Source organism: Oncorhynchus nerka, linkage group LG11 (assembly GCF_034236695.1).
Source record: "Oncorhynchus nerka isolate Pitt River linkage group LG11, Oner_Uvic_2.0, whole genome shotgun sequence".
In the NCBI taxonomy this organism is placed as follows: Eukaryota; Metazoa; Chordata; class Actinopteri; order Salmoniformes; family Salmonidae; genus Oncorhynchus; species Oncorhynchus nerka.
This window is the reverse complement of record NC_088406.1, coordinates 69,627,924-69,645,761: the sequence shown is the minus strand read 5'-3', so window position 1 is coordinate 69,645,761 and position 17,838 is coordinate 69,627,924. Positions and strand designations below refer to the sequence as shown.

At 44.4% G+C, this 17,838-nt stretch overlaps 1 protein-coding gene across 3 annotated transcripts in view; it reads right to left on the bottom strand.

The window, feature by feature from the left end:
* LOC115137485 (neuronal membrane glycoprotein M6-a-like) overlaps window positions 1-17,838 on the bottom strand; it is an 88,544-nt gene that overhangs the window by 56,378 nt on the left and 14,328 nt on the right. The window contains exon 1 of one of the 3 annotated variants that reach the window (XM_029673809.2): window positions 9,291-9,572. The exons of 1 other annotated variant lie outside the window; for it this stretch is intronic. In XM_029673809.2, coding sequence (XP_029529669.1) covers window positions 9,291-9,327 — 37 coding nt within the window. In that variant the 5' untranslated portion in view covers window positions 9,328-9,572. Of the gene's footprint in view, window positions 1-9,290; window positions 9,573-17,838 lie in introns of those variants that run through there. One more of the 3 variants, XM_029673806.2, reaches the window with a different exon arrangement.

Below are 17,838 nucleotides of genomic sequence, written 5' to 3'. Positions count from 1 at the left end.
CTACAAACATGTCCATTCATTATAATCCACATTATAATTCACATTTCCTGTCGCGGCAAGATTATTTTCCTGCTGTAGCAAACTGGCTGAAATGAAGATCCTACATCTGTAGCTAAACAGAGTCTGGGCTAACTGCTAACAGGATAGGAACAGGTTAAACTACGTATAAATAACTTAAAGCTATCGCTAACAATAGCATCATGGTATAAAGCACATCCTGTTTTTGGGTTGTGTCAGATTAGTGTTTTTGTCTACAATTTAGAAGCACCACTGTTCTCATCCACATAGTGTTGCTCAATTCATTTGCTGTGTGGGGAAACTGGCCATTTTGGGCCGGCTGAAAAGCAGCTCCGTCTTTTAAGTGTTGTCAAATGCATTATTCCATAGCACCATTTTCCACAGGATGACTCATGGTAAATGCATTATTCCATAGCACCATTTTCCACAGGATGACTCATGGTAAATGCATTATTCCTTCACTAGCTTTAATTCTGGGTCAGCTTATTCTAATATGCATTACCTTTAACCTCTCATGCTACAAAGATGGGCCAAATAAACGTTGAAATATATCCAAACCTGTATGCTTTTTGGGTAAGAATTCACTTAAAGCCCACCGGTTTAATGCATTATTATTGTATCATCACTTGTTATAAGCATAAACCTGGGTATTAAAGCTTGTCAGGGATGAATTCGATTTAGCCGCAGGCCGATGTTTTTCTTGAGCGGATGGTCTGGGGGCCGGAACATAATTACAAGACTGCAAATTGACTGCATGACGCCCATACATATATAATATTTGACTAAAGCGTAATCGTTTCAAACCTTGCCTACACGTGTCTCTCTGTTATGCGTGGGAACACTTGGGTACAGATTTCCAACATTAAAACCACTTGGAGCTGATTTCCTGGTGTTTTTTACAGTCCTCTATGTCCAGCAATAAAAATGTGAAAATAAAAAATAAAAATGTGCTCAATAAAATGAATAATGTAACTTTGGGCTAAGTGTTGGGGATGCTACTATAATCAATAGAGATGTATGGCGTTTCTGTGAGAGCAGAGTAAGTGATGCCCTCCAGTAACAGATACCCTGTAATCACCCCGTTCACTAAGCAGGGGCATTAGGGACTGTAGGTTGTGTCATCACATCACTGTGAGAGAGGGGAAAAGACAGCCGCATCCTATCCATTTCCACAGGTTGGTTCCCAACGGCATGCCAACGCATTCCAGTCTCCACATCAATAAACAATTTTATTGTAAACCCGCACAGCAAGAGGAACGTCTTTCACGCTCATATGTCTCTCTTCCCTTTGAAGCGCTACCTTCCATTGCCCAAAGGCTTTTAGATAGATAGTTTCACTACCTCATCACCCCCGAGAGCTGACAGTAACAAAGCGGATCTCTCTAGCAACTGTGGTAAAGAGAATAGTCTTTGGACCAAACACCCATGGCTGGAAACAGACATCGGTGGCCGTGGCAACCCTTTACCAGGCCAACAACCCAACAGCAACTCTTCCATAATACATGAGGTATGTGGCTGCTATCAACCAAAAGAGGCATGAAATAAATAAAAAGGCCTATTTTTACGACGTCAGCGAGGGGTCAGAATAAAACACAGGGGTTAAGTGCCTGGGTGCGTCCCTCAAGAGCAGCAGACACAACAACAGAACCCTGAACTCTCCCTTCTGGCCCTGTACTTCATCTTAAATTCTGAATCAACAGAATTTGAACTGCCTCAGTCTGTGGACATGGTACACACACAAATTTCGGTTTGTACGCATGCAGTTGTGCAACTGACTAGGTTTCCCCTTTCCCTTCCCTCCCTCCTCAACATCATCCTCCTCCCCATCATTATACTCAATCCCCTCTGGTCTCACTTTAAGCCAACAATTCCACAACCATCTCCTAACACCAGCATGACATTGGGGAATGACAAGAGTGTCCATGTCTGTGTCCTGCTATAGTGTTACCAACTGGGTTTGATTCATGTTCATTTGCCGGGGGGGACAAACAGGAAGTGCTAAATGATGGTGCTGGTACTAACTGCACTGTAATTAGAGGTCATTCATTAGCCTCCGTGTCAGTACCGGCCCAGGCAGCATCGTAAACCAGGAACACTCGGCAACAGCATTAAACAAAGTGTCTCTTTATGGAGTCCCATCCTGCAAGACACCGCAGCACTGCTGATGGCTCTGCTAATGAAATCAAATCACATTTTATTGGTAGTATACACATATTTAGTGGCCTTCCTAGGGAGCTAGCATCTATGGTGCTTTCCTGTTCCATTGCGAAAGACTGACAATGTACAATATAGCCCGAGGGTAACACTTTACATAAGGCAAACAGGTATAAAGCATTATAGTATCTATGAACGCCTCAGAAGGTCTTAGTATCGTCTGGTAACTGCAAAATGAAAATTAATGAACTGTTCTTAAGCCGACATCCTTTTATGATGACAACACAATGAACAGAATGAGCGATGACGAGTGGACCGTGGCAGTTTGCTGTCTGGCTGTCTGTCTGCACACAGCGTAACGAAACAAGTCGCTTGACTTCAATAATGCTCTGCCCCATAAACAAAAGTAGAACGCCAAAAATCGATAGAAGACACAGCATCCAATTTTCACCCCGGGGACAAATTCCATTGTACATTTAAAGATGGTCCTTTTAGAACATCTGGCATGAAAATTCAACCGTAAAAGCGATCATTGTTAAACAACGATTCTCAACACAAATATGTGGCGCAATGTAGGCTACCGGTCGCAAGGACAATGGGATGGGAAATGACAAATCTCAGGCTAGATAATTGCTATCAGCCTGAAACACCACTGACATTGCACCAATCTATAGATTGTATTGTCTGTCACTGTGCACTATCAAAGTCCAATGACTATAACCCTGTCCAGCTAGATTGAGTATGCAGTTCTAGTATGTTCTACTGTGCTCTAGATTGACAGTACACACAGAGTCATTTACTCCAAGCTGCATGTTAAATGTGTCATCGTCCGTTGATGTTTACTAAATCACAGTAAGTGTTGATGTAATGTCAACCAATGACTGTATTCCTGGCTGGGTTTTGAACCCATGACCTTGGTGTCACACGTCATTTAGCCTAACAGTGGGTTTATACAGTGGCGCCCTGGGGAACATACAGTCTGGTAGAGTAGGCTAATCAACAAAGGCCTTGAGGTAAGCAATTGTACCCATCTGAACAGAGCACAACAAAACAGTTGCTTAACTTCAATACAATTCTGCTGCAAAATACAAGCAAACAACAAAAAAATCTAGAAGACTGTAAGAGAAGCTATTGTCCAGTTATAGCCAGTCCAGCGCTAGCCAAAGTCCGCTTTCCCAGAGACCCCAGTCAGAACACTCATCGGACGTAATCGGTGGCGTTGCCCTGGTACCTTGACCTTCCTCTCAGAACTTTAGTCCCCAGGCTCCTCAAGCTGGAACAATGATAGAGCTTGTTAGCATAATTGCAGGCCGGAGAGGAGTGGAGCAGGCAGAAGGGAAGAGAGGGAAGCCCCGGCCGGGTCTTTCTGGCCTAAATAGACTACACAAGGACCATCCAGGCAGGAAGTGTTATGGTTCAGGTCTTATCAGTGCCAAGGCCAGGCTAGCAATCACCCTGGAGCAACGGAACACTACTCCCTGCCTGCCTCCTTCTCTGCATGACCCCCACACCCCACTAACTGCCTCTGCCTCCTGGATACTGAGAGTTATAGATCGCTTTCTCTAGGCCAATACCCACTGGTGGGTGAAGGGGACGGTGATTTGTAGCTTATAGCTTGCACAGGTACTGTATCAACTCGATTCAGATATCTATCTTGGAAGGCACAGTCTGAGTCACAGACCCTCAAGAATATAATCAAAGAGCCTAGACAAGCCCGAAGGTGAGTTTGTAGTCGGTAGAGGGATTTCTATAGAACTATATCACTGAAAACACAGGTTCAACATTTTATCCACACGCATAGAGAATGAGAGTATTTTTGTCACTGAACCTCAGTTTGAGGGGGATCAGTGTCATTTCAGCACCCATTTCACAGCACAGCACACTCTCTAGTGTTGAGCCTGGAACTATATTTCCAGGCTCAATCACTGATGGAATCCACAGTGGACCAGTAGTCAATTATTTATGTCCCAGAGTCAGTAATGTGACAACAATTGCCTCAACTCGACTGTTTGTACGAACAGAAAAAAGCTCCACTGTCCTAAATGACAAGCAACGTCCAATAACTTTACCCCAAAGTGAAGGAAGACAGCCAATTAGTCATTCAAATTGATCAACGTAAATCTATTAGCCGGGAAAATCCCACACAGCTCTGTTCCAAAGATCCAAGAGAGTGCTAAGGATGGATGTTCATGCATTCATCCGTCGGAGTTCTGTTGATAGCAACAGCAGCATGATGCTAGCTGTAGATGGAGGAGTGCAGCCTGGGTATTTCATTTCAGTCCCGCTGCGGCTTATCACGCCCAGATAAATCAATAGTGCTTCAATATTCAAACTGCCTCAGAGACCGGCTTGATTCTAATTGAATTATATTATAAGCCCTCCATTTTCCAAGCTATGAATGTTTTGCAATGTGGGGAAGTGCTGTACTTCCTGATACAATCAACAAGAGATTGGAGATGGTGGAGGATGACAAGGAATAGTTTATTGAAATCAGGCAGGAGATTTTAGTCAACAAATGGCACTTTTGTCTCAACCAGTCATCACCATAACATTCAGCATCACCGACCCCATAATCAGCACCATAACGCCATCAGAATCATCACCATGTTCGTCAGTACCGTCAACGCCGTTATGAGTGTTACGGTTTTCTTCAGTTGAAGGAGAGGAGGACCAAACTGCAGCGTGGTTATTTGTAAACATCTTTAATAAAGATGAAAATTACGAACAGTATACAAAAACAATAAACGTGAAAACCCGGAACAGCCCTATCTGGTGCAAACAATCACAGAGACAGGAACAATCACCCACCAAACACTCAAAGAATATGGCTGCCTAAATATGGTTCCCAATGAGAGACAACGATAAACACCTGCCTCTGATTGAGAACCACTCTAGGCCACCATAGCCTTACCTAGACTACTCTACTAAACACAACCCCATTAATCTACAAAAACCCCTAGACAAGACAAACACATAAATCACCCATGTCACACCCTGGCCTGACCAAAATAATAAAGAAAACACAAAATACTAAGGCCAGGGCGTGACAATGAGCCTACTTTATGACCCCCCCTCACACACACACACACACACACACACACAGTACTTCGTAATGCTCTGTATTTCTAAATCTAAGTGTTTGGTGAGACCAGATATGTTTATGTGTGTGTCTGTCTGTGTGTGTGTGTGTGTGTGTGTGTGTGTGTGTGTGTGTGTGTGTGTGTGTGTGTGTGTGTGTGTGTGTGTGTGTGTGTGTGTGTGTGTGTACAGTGATTAATGTCTGTGCAAGTGTGTGTTGCCGCGTTGATATATCGGTAGGCGGTATTTGCTTTCTCAAAAATCGACACCATTACCTTGTTAATCTCCATCCTTCCTTCTTCAAACCCACTCCTGCTATCCCTCCTGCTTTCTCCAAAACAACATCCCTCCATCCATCAGAGAGAGAGCGAGAGAGAGCGAAAGAGCACCTCCCATCTCTCCGTCGTCACTACCATCGCTGTCGTTTTGTTTCTCCACAGCACATCTCTCCTCACCCAGCTACCTCCCTCCCTCCATCCCTCCTTCTGTCATTCCTTGCCCTCTCCCTCCAATTGTCCCTTCCCTTCGCCTGCTAAAGAGATTTGCATTGATCATTGTTTTCTGTGGGTTCGGCTATATTTGTGGTTAGCCAAGAATGCCGCAATGAAGTATAGGAGACCCGCAGCCGCATAGAGGGAGATAGAGAGAGGGAGATAGGTAGAGAGAGAGAAAGAGAGAGAGAGAGAGAGAGAGAGAGAGAGAGAGAGAGAGAGAGAGAGAGAGAGAGAGAGAGAGAGAGAGAGAGACTATAAGTATTCTGCTATCCAACACCCCAAGGCATTCATTATTATCTCAAGAAAGCAACAACTGCCTGGACAAATAGTCATAGACCTTCTTATTTCAGCACCTATCTCTTTAGACTCTAGAGAGTATGGTAATGAAGAGATGACATGCAGGGAAACAACTAATGGGAACTTCAAATGGTTCGAGTCCAGCTGTTGAAGATTTGTCCAAAGGCCGGAGCTAACACATTTCCTCCCAGAGGTGGGTGGTGCTCACTCAGAAGTAGACAACCATCTAATCCCACCAACCCCTGTCGGTAAACATAGACAGACTCTGTTGCTGTCAAACTGTGACAGGGAACATTTTGGATTTGGTCACATTGAGTACCATCGCCATATGGTTGTAGTTATTTTGGCATTGGAAGGGAGAGAGAGAGATAGAGAGACAGAGACAAAGAGAGAGAGAAGGGATAGAGAGAGAGAAGGGACAGAGACAGAAACAGAGTTGTTAACATATGTTTCCCATGCAAATAAAGCCCATTGAATTGAATTGAATTGAGAGAGAGAGACAGCGAGAGAAGAGATAGAGAGAGGTAGAGAGAGACAGACAGAGAGAGAAAGAGAGAGAGAAGAGAGACAGAGACAGAGAGAGAGACAGAGAGATAGAGAGAGAGGATGAGAGAGAGAAGAGAGACAGAGAGAGAGACAGCGACAGAGACAGAGCGAGACAGAGAGAGGGAGAGGGAGGATGAGAGAGAGATGGAGAGAGAGTGAGAAAAGAAAGCTTATGGGGTCTACAAAAACAAAATGTTATGTTTACGCTGCCCTGTTTTTCTTTCTCTCTCTCCCTCCATCTCCCTCTTTACGCTCTCTCTCTCTATTTCAGAAGTGGGTCAGGACTAATGAGCAGCAGAACAGTTACTTAAAGATGCGCCGGGGACCACTGGAAGGACAATGACCATGGAACCTTCACTCCCTCACTCTCTCCCCTATCTTTCTTTCTCCCCCTTCTCTCTCTCTCTCTCTCTCTCTCCCTTCCTCCTCTCTCACTCCCTCTTTCTCATTCTCAATTCAACTCAAGAGGCTTTATTGATTATTGGGAAACATGTTTACATTGCCAAAGCAAGTGAAATGGATAAGCAAAAGTGAAATAAACAATAAAAAGTGAACAGTAAATATTACACTCACACAAGTTCCAAAAGAATGAAGACATTCCAAATGTTATATTATGTCTATATACAGTGTCTTAACGATGTGCAAATAGTTTAAGTATAAAAGGGAAAATAAATAAACATACATATGGGTTGTATTTATAATGGTGTTTGTTCTTCACTGGTTGCCCTTTTCTTGTGCAAACAGGTCACAAATCTTGCTGCTGTGATGGCACACTGTTATTTCACCCAATAGATATGGGAGTTTATCAAAATTGGATTTGTTTTCAAATTCTTTGTGGGTCTGTGTAATCTGAGGGAAATATGTGTCTCTAATATGGTCATACATTTGGCAGGAGGTTAGGAAGTGCAGCTCAGTTTCCACCTTATGGGCAGTGTGCACATAGCCTGTCTTCTCGTGAGAGCCAGGTCTGCCTACGGCGGCCTCTCTCAATAGCAAGGCTGTGATCACTGAGTCTGTACATAGTCAAAGCTTTCCTTAAATTTGGGTCAGTTACAGTGGTCAGGTATTCTGCCACTGTGTACTCTCTGTTTAGGGCCAAATAGCATTCTAGTTTTTTTGTTAATTCTTTCCAATGTGTGAAGTAATTATCTTTTTGTTTTCTCAGGATTTGGTTGGGTCTAGTTGTGTTGCTGTCCTGGGGCTCTGTTTGTGTTTGTGAACAGAGCCCCAGGACCAGCTTGCTTAAGGAGCTCTTCTCCAGGTTCATCTCTCTGTAGGTGATGGCTTTGTTATGGAAGACTATCGCTGTCTCTCTCCCCCTCTGTCTCTCTCCCCCTCTGTCTCTCTCCCCCTCTGTCTCTCTCCCCCGCTGTCTCTCTCCCTCTCTGTCTCTCTCCCCCTCTGTCTCTCTCCCCCTCTGTCTCTCTCCCCCTCTGTCTCTCTCCCCCGCTGTCTCTCTCCCTCTCTGTCTCTCTCCCCCTCTGTCTCTCTCCCCCGCTGTCTCTCTCCCTCTCTGTCTCTCTCCCCCTCTGTCTCTCTCCCCCTCTGTCTCTCTCCCCCGCTGTCTCCCTCCCTCTCTGTCTCTCCCCCCTCTGTCTCTCTCCCCCTCTGTCTCTCTCCCCCTCTGTCTCTCTCCCCCTATGTCTCTCTCCCCCTCTGTCTCTCTCACCCTCTGTTTCTCTCTCTACATTCCAACCCCAAGTGTTACCTTTTGTAACCTGTTTTTAGTGGAGGGGCGGGGGCATGTGGTTCATATGTGTGAATTGTGTATGTGAAAGCGGTGTGGGGGAGGAGAGGGAGGGGCAGAGAAGGAAGGGAAGCATCTGCTTGGGCTAAAGATGGGTCCCCATGCTTTGCTCTGATTGGCTAAGAGTGTTCGTCATCTATAAAAACAGGCAAAAATATTCATCCCATCTCCATAACAGACAACGATTTGCATTTTTTCATTCATAATGGGTAAATAGTCTAGCTAGCGCTGCATACGTGTTCTGTTGATCCCCCTCGACAAGACAACACCTGCCCATCCTCCAGCACAGTGCCGTTAAATGAGATGAATGCTACAGCAGCCAAGCACCCCGCCACTAAACAAACAACTGTTACTGAGACAAAGGGGCAGGAGGACAGACAGGCGCGCTAATCTGATTTCAGCTGATTTCAGCTTAGATAGCAAAGTAATGGCTGCATTGTTGCCATACCCGGGGAAAATCGGGAGAGTGAGAGAAGGAGGGAGGGATGGAGGGAAATCAATTCACTTCTCTGCCGTCAAGACAAGCGTTCAAGCAGAAGACAAGACAATTCCCCCTCCAATCCACCACTCAACAAACAAGGGACACCCAAGCACCCGCCTCCTTCTCTCTCTCTCCCTCCATCCATCCTCCCCTCCCTCCATCCTCCCCTCCCTCCACCTTTCAAAACAGCATCGCTCAAATCAAAATAAAACCAGCGCAATTCCAATGAACGATGATGACAATCAATAATAATGAAAAAATCTCCCAAAAACACTCAAGTAATTACAATCCATGTGTTTCTTTGTCTGCATCAGTAGCTTATTCTCTGCTTGGCAGCATCCAAATACACGTCTGTGTCAAAGAGAGAGTGTGTAACATCGGCATACAGTACATACAGCTGCAGCAGCAGCAACACAAAGGAAACATGGATTAGCTCCGAGATATTTATATATCATTTAAAGATTTTACACCGTACCTTTTGAATTCTGTCCTTCTTCCATATTCTCTTCCATTGTGTCTGGATTTGTGTCCACTTCGATTTCAATACACAGAAATTTCACAAAGCCTCTCGGTCACAACTGTATAAAGCCTCCTCTCGGCTATGTGTGTGTACAGTGTGAGTGTGTGTTGGGGTGTGTTTTGTCCCCTAGCTGTGAGTTGTGGCGTTGTAGCAGTGAGCAGCTCTTAGGGAAGTCCGCTTTCAGTGTTGTGCCGTCTCTCTCAGACTCTCACTCACACCCCTCCCTCGCTCCTCTCTTTCTCTCTCCGGCACTCACACCCCTCCCTCGTTCCTCTCTCTCTCTCTCTCTCTCTCTCTCTCTCTCTCTCTCTCTCTCTCCGGCACTCACACACCTCCCTCTCTTTCAGCTCTCACTCCCTTCCATCTCTCTCGGACTCTCACACCCGTATCTCTCTCTCTCAGAGCGCGGCAGCCCCTGGTCTCATTCCTTCTGTTCTTCTGAAGACGATCAATTCCTCCTGTCCATGACTAGAAACCACAACACCAGGAAGCACATAACTGGACTGGGAGAGAAAGATCAAACTCCTCTTCCCTTTAAATGTCTTAAGCATCAATATGTTTTTGGAGGAAGGGGTGTAAAGGAGAGACTGATTCCAGGAGGAATGGAAGGAGAAACTCGACTTCCCTGTGACTTTCTTTAAATGGAAATTGGGAACAATACTGCTGAACTGGAACGACAGAATAGGAGGAATGGGCTCGCTACAAGGAGAAAGACATAAGCAGGTGTTCAGCCATAAAAACAAGGGACTGAGGGTTTGTATTAGAAGCAGGATGGTGGAAGCAGCAGCAGCCCGGCACACTGTGAGCAGATGGAGGGGTGTAACCAGCCCAACAGCCACTCTACCTCTCACCCTCCTCTCCCACCAAACACCCCTGTTTATTAGAGTAAATGGAAGAGCCCGCCAGTCAGCCTGGGCTTAAGTTATGCTGCACCGACTAGTGAAAGGAAGAGGATATATGTTTTTACCTTCTGATATTTAATAATGCCTTTTTTCATTCCTGTGTTGGGCTTGGATGGAAGCATGTCTGTGTTTTGTCACAAAGATATACAATGCGGGGCCTCCCGGGTGGCGCAGTGCCACCAGAGACTCTGGGTTCGAGTCCAGGCTCTGTCGTAACCGGCCGCGACCGGGAGGTCCATGGGGCGACGCACAATTGGCCTAGCGTCGTCCGGGTTAGGGAGGGTTTGGCCGGTAGGGATATCCTTGTCTCATCGCGCACTAGCGACTCCTGTGGCGGGCGCGTACGGTGTTTCCTCCGACACATTGGTGCGGCTGGCTTCCGTGTTGGATGCGCGCTGCGTTAAGCAGTGTGGCTTGGTTGGGTTGTGTTTCGGAGGACGCATGGTTCTCGACCTTCGTCTCTCCCGAGGCCGTACGGGAGTTGTAGCGATGAGACAAGTCAGTAACTACTTATAATTGGATACCATGAAATTGGGGAGAAAAAGGGGGTTAAAAAAAAACACAAAAAATATATACAGTGCTATGGCTCTCGAGGAACCCTTTTCTCACACACACACACACACACACTAGTGATAGGGGAAAATATCGATACAATTACATATTATTTTGGACAATATTATATCGATACTTTGACTCCAAGTATTGATGAGATCTCTCTGTTGTTGCTAACTAAAGGCTTTAGTCTCAGAGAAGGTTAGTCATCAGACAGGTCCCTCTTGCAAAAAAGGTTGTATCTCAATGAGACAAACCTTTATAAAGGTTAAATGACAACAATTGATCACTGGTTACACCTAGATCGATTTGAGTTGTGTATCTCCACTCTGCCTCGTTCCCCAGCACCCCAGCCAATACTACCGAGGGCTACTGTCTGTACGAGGCACTGATTGGTTATGGTTGGCGAGTACAATCAGGGCTGGACACAGCACTAATCAGTCACACTGCTCTGGCCAACAGCCAACACACACACACACACACACACACACACACACACACACACACACACACACACACACACACACACACACACACACACACACAACACACACACACACACACACACACACACACACACACACACACACACACACACACACACACACACACACACACAAACACACACACACACACACACACACACACACACACACACACACACACACACACACACAAACACACAAACACACACACACACACACACACACACACACACACACACACACACACACACACACACACACACACACAAACACACACACACACACACACACACACACACACACACAAACACACACACACACACACGTGCACATTGAGATAAGACCTGCAGCCAAATCAATGATCTCTCAATCAATCAATATTAGCAATTGGCGTTAAATGATGACAATAGAACGGTGACAAAGAAACACGTTAAAGGTGACGGCACATGATGATAAAAATGATGAAAATGCAAATGATGAATCGAGGTCATTATTAGAACACACACAGGTGAAATAAACCATAGCCGTCTTTCACTGCTGTGTGAATCTGATCCTGTTCATTGTCTATGCTGTCAGCAGCAGTGGCACGTCCACGTAAAGACAAGTGGGAGACCTGAGCACAACTCTGCTCTGGCTGCAGGAACTGAACGGAGGCAGTGGTAATCACGGCGCGCGTCGCTCTGCACGCAGGTACAACAGCCTAGCAACGACAGCACGAGCTGCGCGCCTGGCGACGGCGGTGAGTTGTGATGTGGCGGCCGCCGCCCGAGATGAAAATGACTGGCTGCAGTCAGCGAGGTCGTTAACAATGTAGCGGCTATAGAAGCGAGGGCCTTTCACGGCTACTAGATAGGAGCGAAGACGACTCTTTCTCAATTCATCTTCTCTTGCATCGTCTCATCTCGCATCCTTCTCCAAATGCTTTGGAGGAGAAAGTCCTCCAATACAATTGAGAAGGAAGAGAGGAGATAGAATGCAAGGGATCACAGAATGACAAATTGAGATTGAGCCGCAGACTCCAGAGAAAAGCAGTGCAGCTGATAATAATTGTGTGCAAGTAGTGCCAGAGCAAAGTTTATCTGGGCAGAGGAGGAGTGAGGAGTGACCCTGCATCAGGTGTGGTCTGAGGGGAGTGTAGAGCTCACGTTGATGAAAGACACTGTAGATAGGAATACGGAGTGGATGTGGAATCAGATACGGTTGGGCTTGGGTTGACAGCTGACTGAAGATCTCAGGACTGAATCAGATACGGTTGGGTTGACAGCTGACTGAAGATCTCAGGACTGAATCAGATACGGTTGGGTTGACAGCTGACTGAAGATCTCAGGACTGAATCAGATACGGTTGGGCTTGGGTTGACAGCTGACTGAAGATCTCAGGACTGAATCAGATACGGTTGGGCTTGGGTTGACAGCTGATAGAAGATCTCAGGACTGAATCAGATATGGTTGGGCTTGGGTTGACAGCTGACTGAAGAACTCAGGACTGAATCAGATACGGTTGGGCTTGGGCTGACAGCTGACTGAAGATCTCAGGACTGAATCAGATATGGTTGGGCTTGGGTTGACAGCTGACTGAAGAACTCAGGACTGAATCAGATACGGTTGGGCTTGGGCTGACAGCTGACTGAAGATCTCAGGACTGAATCAGATACGGTTGGGCTTGGGTTGACAGCTGACTGAAGAACTCAGGACTGAATCAGATACGGTTGGGCTTGGGTTGACAGCTGACTGAAGAACTCAGGACTGAATCAGATACGGTTGGGCTTGGGTTGACAGCTGACTGAAGAACTCAGGACTGAATCAGATACGGTTGGGCTTGGGTTGACAGCTGACTGAAGAACTCAGGACTGAATCAAATACGGTTGGGCTTGGGTTGACAGCTGACTGAAGAACTCAGGACTGAATCAGATACGGTTGTGCTTGGGTTGACAGCTGACTGAAGAACTCAGGACTGAATCAGATACGGTTGGGCTTGGGTTGACAGCTGACTGAAGAACTCAGGACTGAATCAGATACGGTTGAGCTTGGGCTGACAGCTGATAGAAGATCTCAGGACTGAATCAGATACGGTTGGGCTTGGGTTGACAGCTGACTGAAGAACTCAGGACTGAATCAGATACGGTTGGGCTTGGGTTGACAGCTGACTGAAGAACTCAGGACTGAATCAGATACGGTTGGGCTTGGGCTGACAGCTGATAGAAGATCTCAGGACTGAATCAGATACGGTTGGGCTTGGGTTGACAGCTGACTGAAGATCTCAGGACTGAATCAGATCATCCAGATGCACAAGGCAGATACTCTAGACGTATAAGATATAGAAGAACGATACTGAAATACTGATACTACAGATACTACAGATCTGGAAGTAAGCCATGTGCTTTCGTGTAGAATTCAAGTGACAGGAATGTAGGTCTACTGCGCCAATGAACAACGACAGATGAAAAAAAAAATGTTTTGTGACACTCACAGTGCAGAACTTTTAGTTATTTTGATACTTATGCTATGAACCAGCCACTTATCTGGCCATTACTATGCTATTAATGTCTCTAATCTCAGCATCTCGCGCATACTAATCAGACAATGGGGAGCTGCGCCATGACAACCTGAGAGACGCGCTGTAATTGGCTAAAATGGCAGAGAGGTTGAGTTTCTGAGAACATAGGGCCAGGATGGATGACTCATACCACAGGTCTGGAGGTAGGCCCGCACGCACGCACGCCCACACACACTACTGCTTCTGTATCAAAAATAGGTCAAATACAAAAAAAGTAGCCAAGCAGTATAGTTCTGAACAAGACAGTGTTCCAACGACAAAACAATCAAATCTTCTCTACCATACAAGTTGTAATTTTCTCAAGAGACACATTACTGAAACCAAGACACAGACTCAACATACTGATAGCCTAGAATATGTCATGTAATCATTCTGAATATATGCCATACAGATGAATTATGAATTCCTTATTTGGTTAATTGTACATTATTGAACATTGCTTACCTCTAGGACCTAGGTTATTAAATAGCAGCATAATTGTTGTTTTACATGAGGGCTATAGAAGGTTGACAAACAGTACTATGCAGAGACTGTATTGGCTCTAACATGGGTGGAAGACTTCTATGTACAGTTGAATAGTTGTGAGTATGTATGTTACTATGTACTTCAGGACTAATAGTTGTGAGTATGTATGTTACTATGTACTTTAGGACTAGTAGTTGTGAGTATGTATGTTACTATGTACTTTAGGACTAATAGTTGTGAGTATGTATGTTACTATGTACTTTAGGACTATAAATTGTGAGAATGTGTGTTACTATGTACTTTAGGACTAATAGTTGTGAGTATGCATGTTACTATGTACTTTAGGACTAATAGTTGTGAGTATGTATGTTACTATGTACTTTAGGACTAATAGTTGTGAGTATGTATGTTACTATGTACTTTAGGACTAATAGTTGTGAGTATGTATGTTACTATGTACTTTAGGACTAATAGTTGTGAGTATGTATGTTACTATGTACTTTAGGACTAATAGTTGTGAGTATGTATGTTACTATGTACTTTAGGACTAGTAGTTGTGAGTATGTATGTTACTATGTACTTTAGGACTAATAGTTGTGAGTATGTATGTTACTATGTACTTTAGGACTAATAGTTGTGAGTATGTAGGATAATAGTTACTGTTACTATGTACTTTAGGACTAGTAGTTGTGAGTATGTATGTTACTATGTACTTTAGGACTAATAGTTGTGAGTATGTATGTTACTATGTACTTTAGGACTATAAGTATGTATGTTACTATGTACTTTAGGACTAATAGTGTGTATGTTACTATGTACTTTAGGACTAATAGTTGTGAGTATGCATGTTACTATGTACTTTAGGACTAATAGTTGTGAGTATGTATGTTACTATGTACTTTAGGACTAATAGTTGTGTAGTATGTATGTTACTATGTACTTTAGGACTAATAGTTGTGAGTATGTATGTTACTATGTACTTTAGGACTAATAGTTGTGAGTATGTATGTTACTATGTACTTTAGGACTAATAGTTGTGAGTATGTATGTTACTATGTACTTTAGGACTAATAGTTGTGAGTATGTATGTTACTATGTATTTCAGGGTTAATAGTTGTGAGTATGTATGTTACTATGTACTTTAGGACTAATAGTTGTGAGTATGCATGTTACTATGTACTTTAGGACTAATAGTTGTGAGTATGCATGTTACTATGTACTTTAGGACTAATAGTTGTGAGTATGTATGTTACTATGTACTTTAGTGATGTTTGTGAGTGTGCGTGTGTGTGTGCGTGGTTGTGTGCGTGTGCGTGTGTGTGTGTGTGTGTAGCCTAGTCTAATAGTATATTTGGATGCTTTGTATTGATCCTGAAAGCAACCAGGTGGTGTGATGGTTGTTGTGGGCGTATCACTCTGCTTGCTCTGCTACCGACTTCCTATCTCCTAGACACACCACTTCAATCACGCCGTCTCTTTCCAGACTGATGCACCTTCTTGAATCTATTACAGGCTACAAAAAACACGTCTCCATTTCTCTCTGACATATTCAAGAGTTCATATATCTAAACATTTCATAGAGGAATGTGTCTTCATCTAAGCACTCCCCCCTCCAATTGCAGCAGAGAGAGAGAGAGACAGAGACAGGGACAGAGACAGAGACAGAGAGAGAGAGAGAGACAGAGAGAGAGAGAGAGAGAGAGAGAGAGAGAGAGAGGGGGAGAGAGAGAGACAGAGACACAGAGAGAGAGAGAGAGAGACAGAGAGACAGAGAGAGAGAGAGAGAGAGAGAGAGAGAGGGGGGAGAGAGAGAGGCAGAGACACAGAGAGAGAGAGAGAGAGAGAGAGAGAGAGAGAGAGAGAGAGAGAGAGAGAGAGACAGAGAGAGAGAGAGACAGAGACAGAGACAGAGACAGAGAGAGAGAGAGAGACAGAGAGAGAGAGAGAGAGAGAGAGAGAGAGAGAGAGACAGAAAGAGACAGAGAGACAGAGAGACAGAGAGAGAGAGAGAGAGAGAGAGAGAGAGAGACAGAGAGAGACAGAGAGATAGAGAGAACCAAAAGCACCCATAGGATTCCCCTAGCAGAGGCGGTTCATTGCTCAAACGGATTGCTGGGAGCAGAGGAGTGTTGAAGTGACAGAATCGGGACTGCCGACCTGCGTAGCCTATCCATTATAGAGAGGCTGGAGTGGTGCACAGACTAGAGCAGCACCCCACAGAAAACACAGGCTCAGAGAGAGACAGACATTTTAGATTCCACAAGCTATTTCCATTGTAAACAACTGGTGGTAGATTCTGTGTATGTGTTTATGTGTGGGGAAACACAGGCTCACAACATTTCAGGGGGGTGAAATGTTTAGGAGTGTTCTGATAAAAAATATATTGTGTGTAGAACAGGAATGACTGTCTACGTAGAACAGAATGCAATGTACCTAATCAAGTCAGCTCTGGACATTCCATTTCTATCTTCACTCTGAGGATTTTATTTTGAACGTCCTGGACATTTCAGCAAACCGAATGAACAACTTGAATGTTGCTAGTTTACATGAGAGCGGAAGCTATTAACATAAATCTGCAAGCTATTCACAAGCACGGAAGTGTGTATGTTTACATATTAAGACACACACCTTTGGTTGATATGATGAAAATCCTGGCGATGCTTCAAAACCATTTGTGAACATAAGAAACTTACCGAATGAATAAACAAAGCACATTCTCTACGATTTTCAGTAAGAAATTTAGTCAGAAGTATCGCAACTTGTTCTTTAACAGAGAAGTAAGTCAGAGAGCTGTTCATTTCACTTTCAAGATGGCAGATGAAAGATTTCTCCAGTGGTGCCGGGTTGTACTTCTCAGCTCGAGCCGCCACATATATCTGACTACAGTGTATGCAGTGACTACAGTACATCTGACTACAGTACATGCAGTGACTACAGTACATCTGACTACAGTACATGCAGTGAAATGAATATGTGTCTGTGAGGGCAAAGGCACTGATTTATTCACAGACAAGACAAAGCCATGTCACATGATAGCATGAAGGACGCCAAAGGTAGTGGACATTGTCTCCTACTGAGTCTGCACAGTGGCACAGAGGAGGCTGGTGGGAGGAGCTATAGGAGGACAGGCTCATTGTCATGGCTGGAATGGAATCAATGGAACGGAGTTAAACATGTGCTTTCCATATGTTTGATTTGCTTGCTACCATAAGATGCATTCCAGTCCAGCCTCCCCTGCAGTAGCAGTGACATATTAAGTAGAGTTATATGCATATTTACAGTATGTGTATAACAGGTACTACAAATATCTTATTTGTTTAAGTGAATTAACACAAACAACCCAATAAATAACTATAAATGCTAACCCAAACAAAATAATTAAAACATGGAATTAGCATTTTAGTAGCATCCCTCATCTACTGTATATATAAGTGTATCTCACACCCACTATGAATTGGGTATTCCCATCGGCACTAGCCTAAAGAAATGGAGGACGGATGGGGGAATTCTCCTCTTCTCTAATATACTGTATACTTGTGTGAC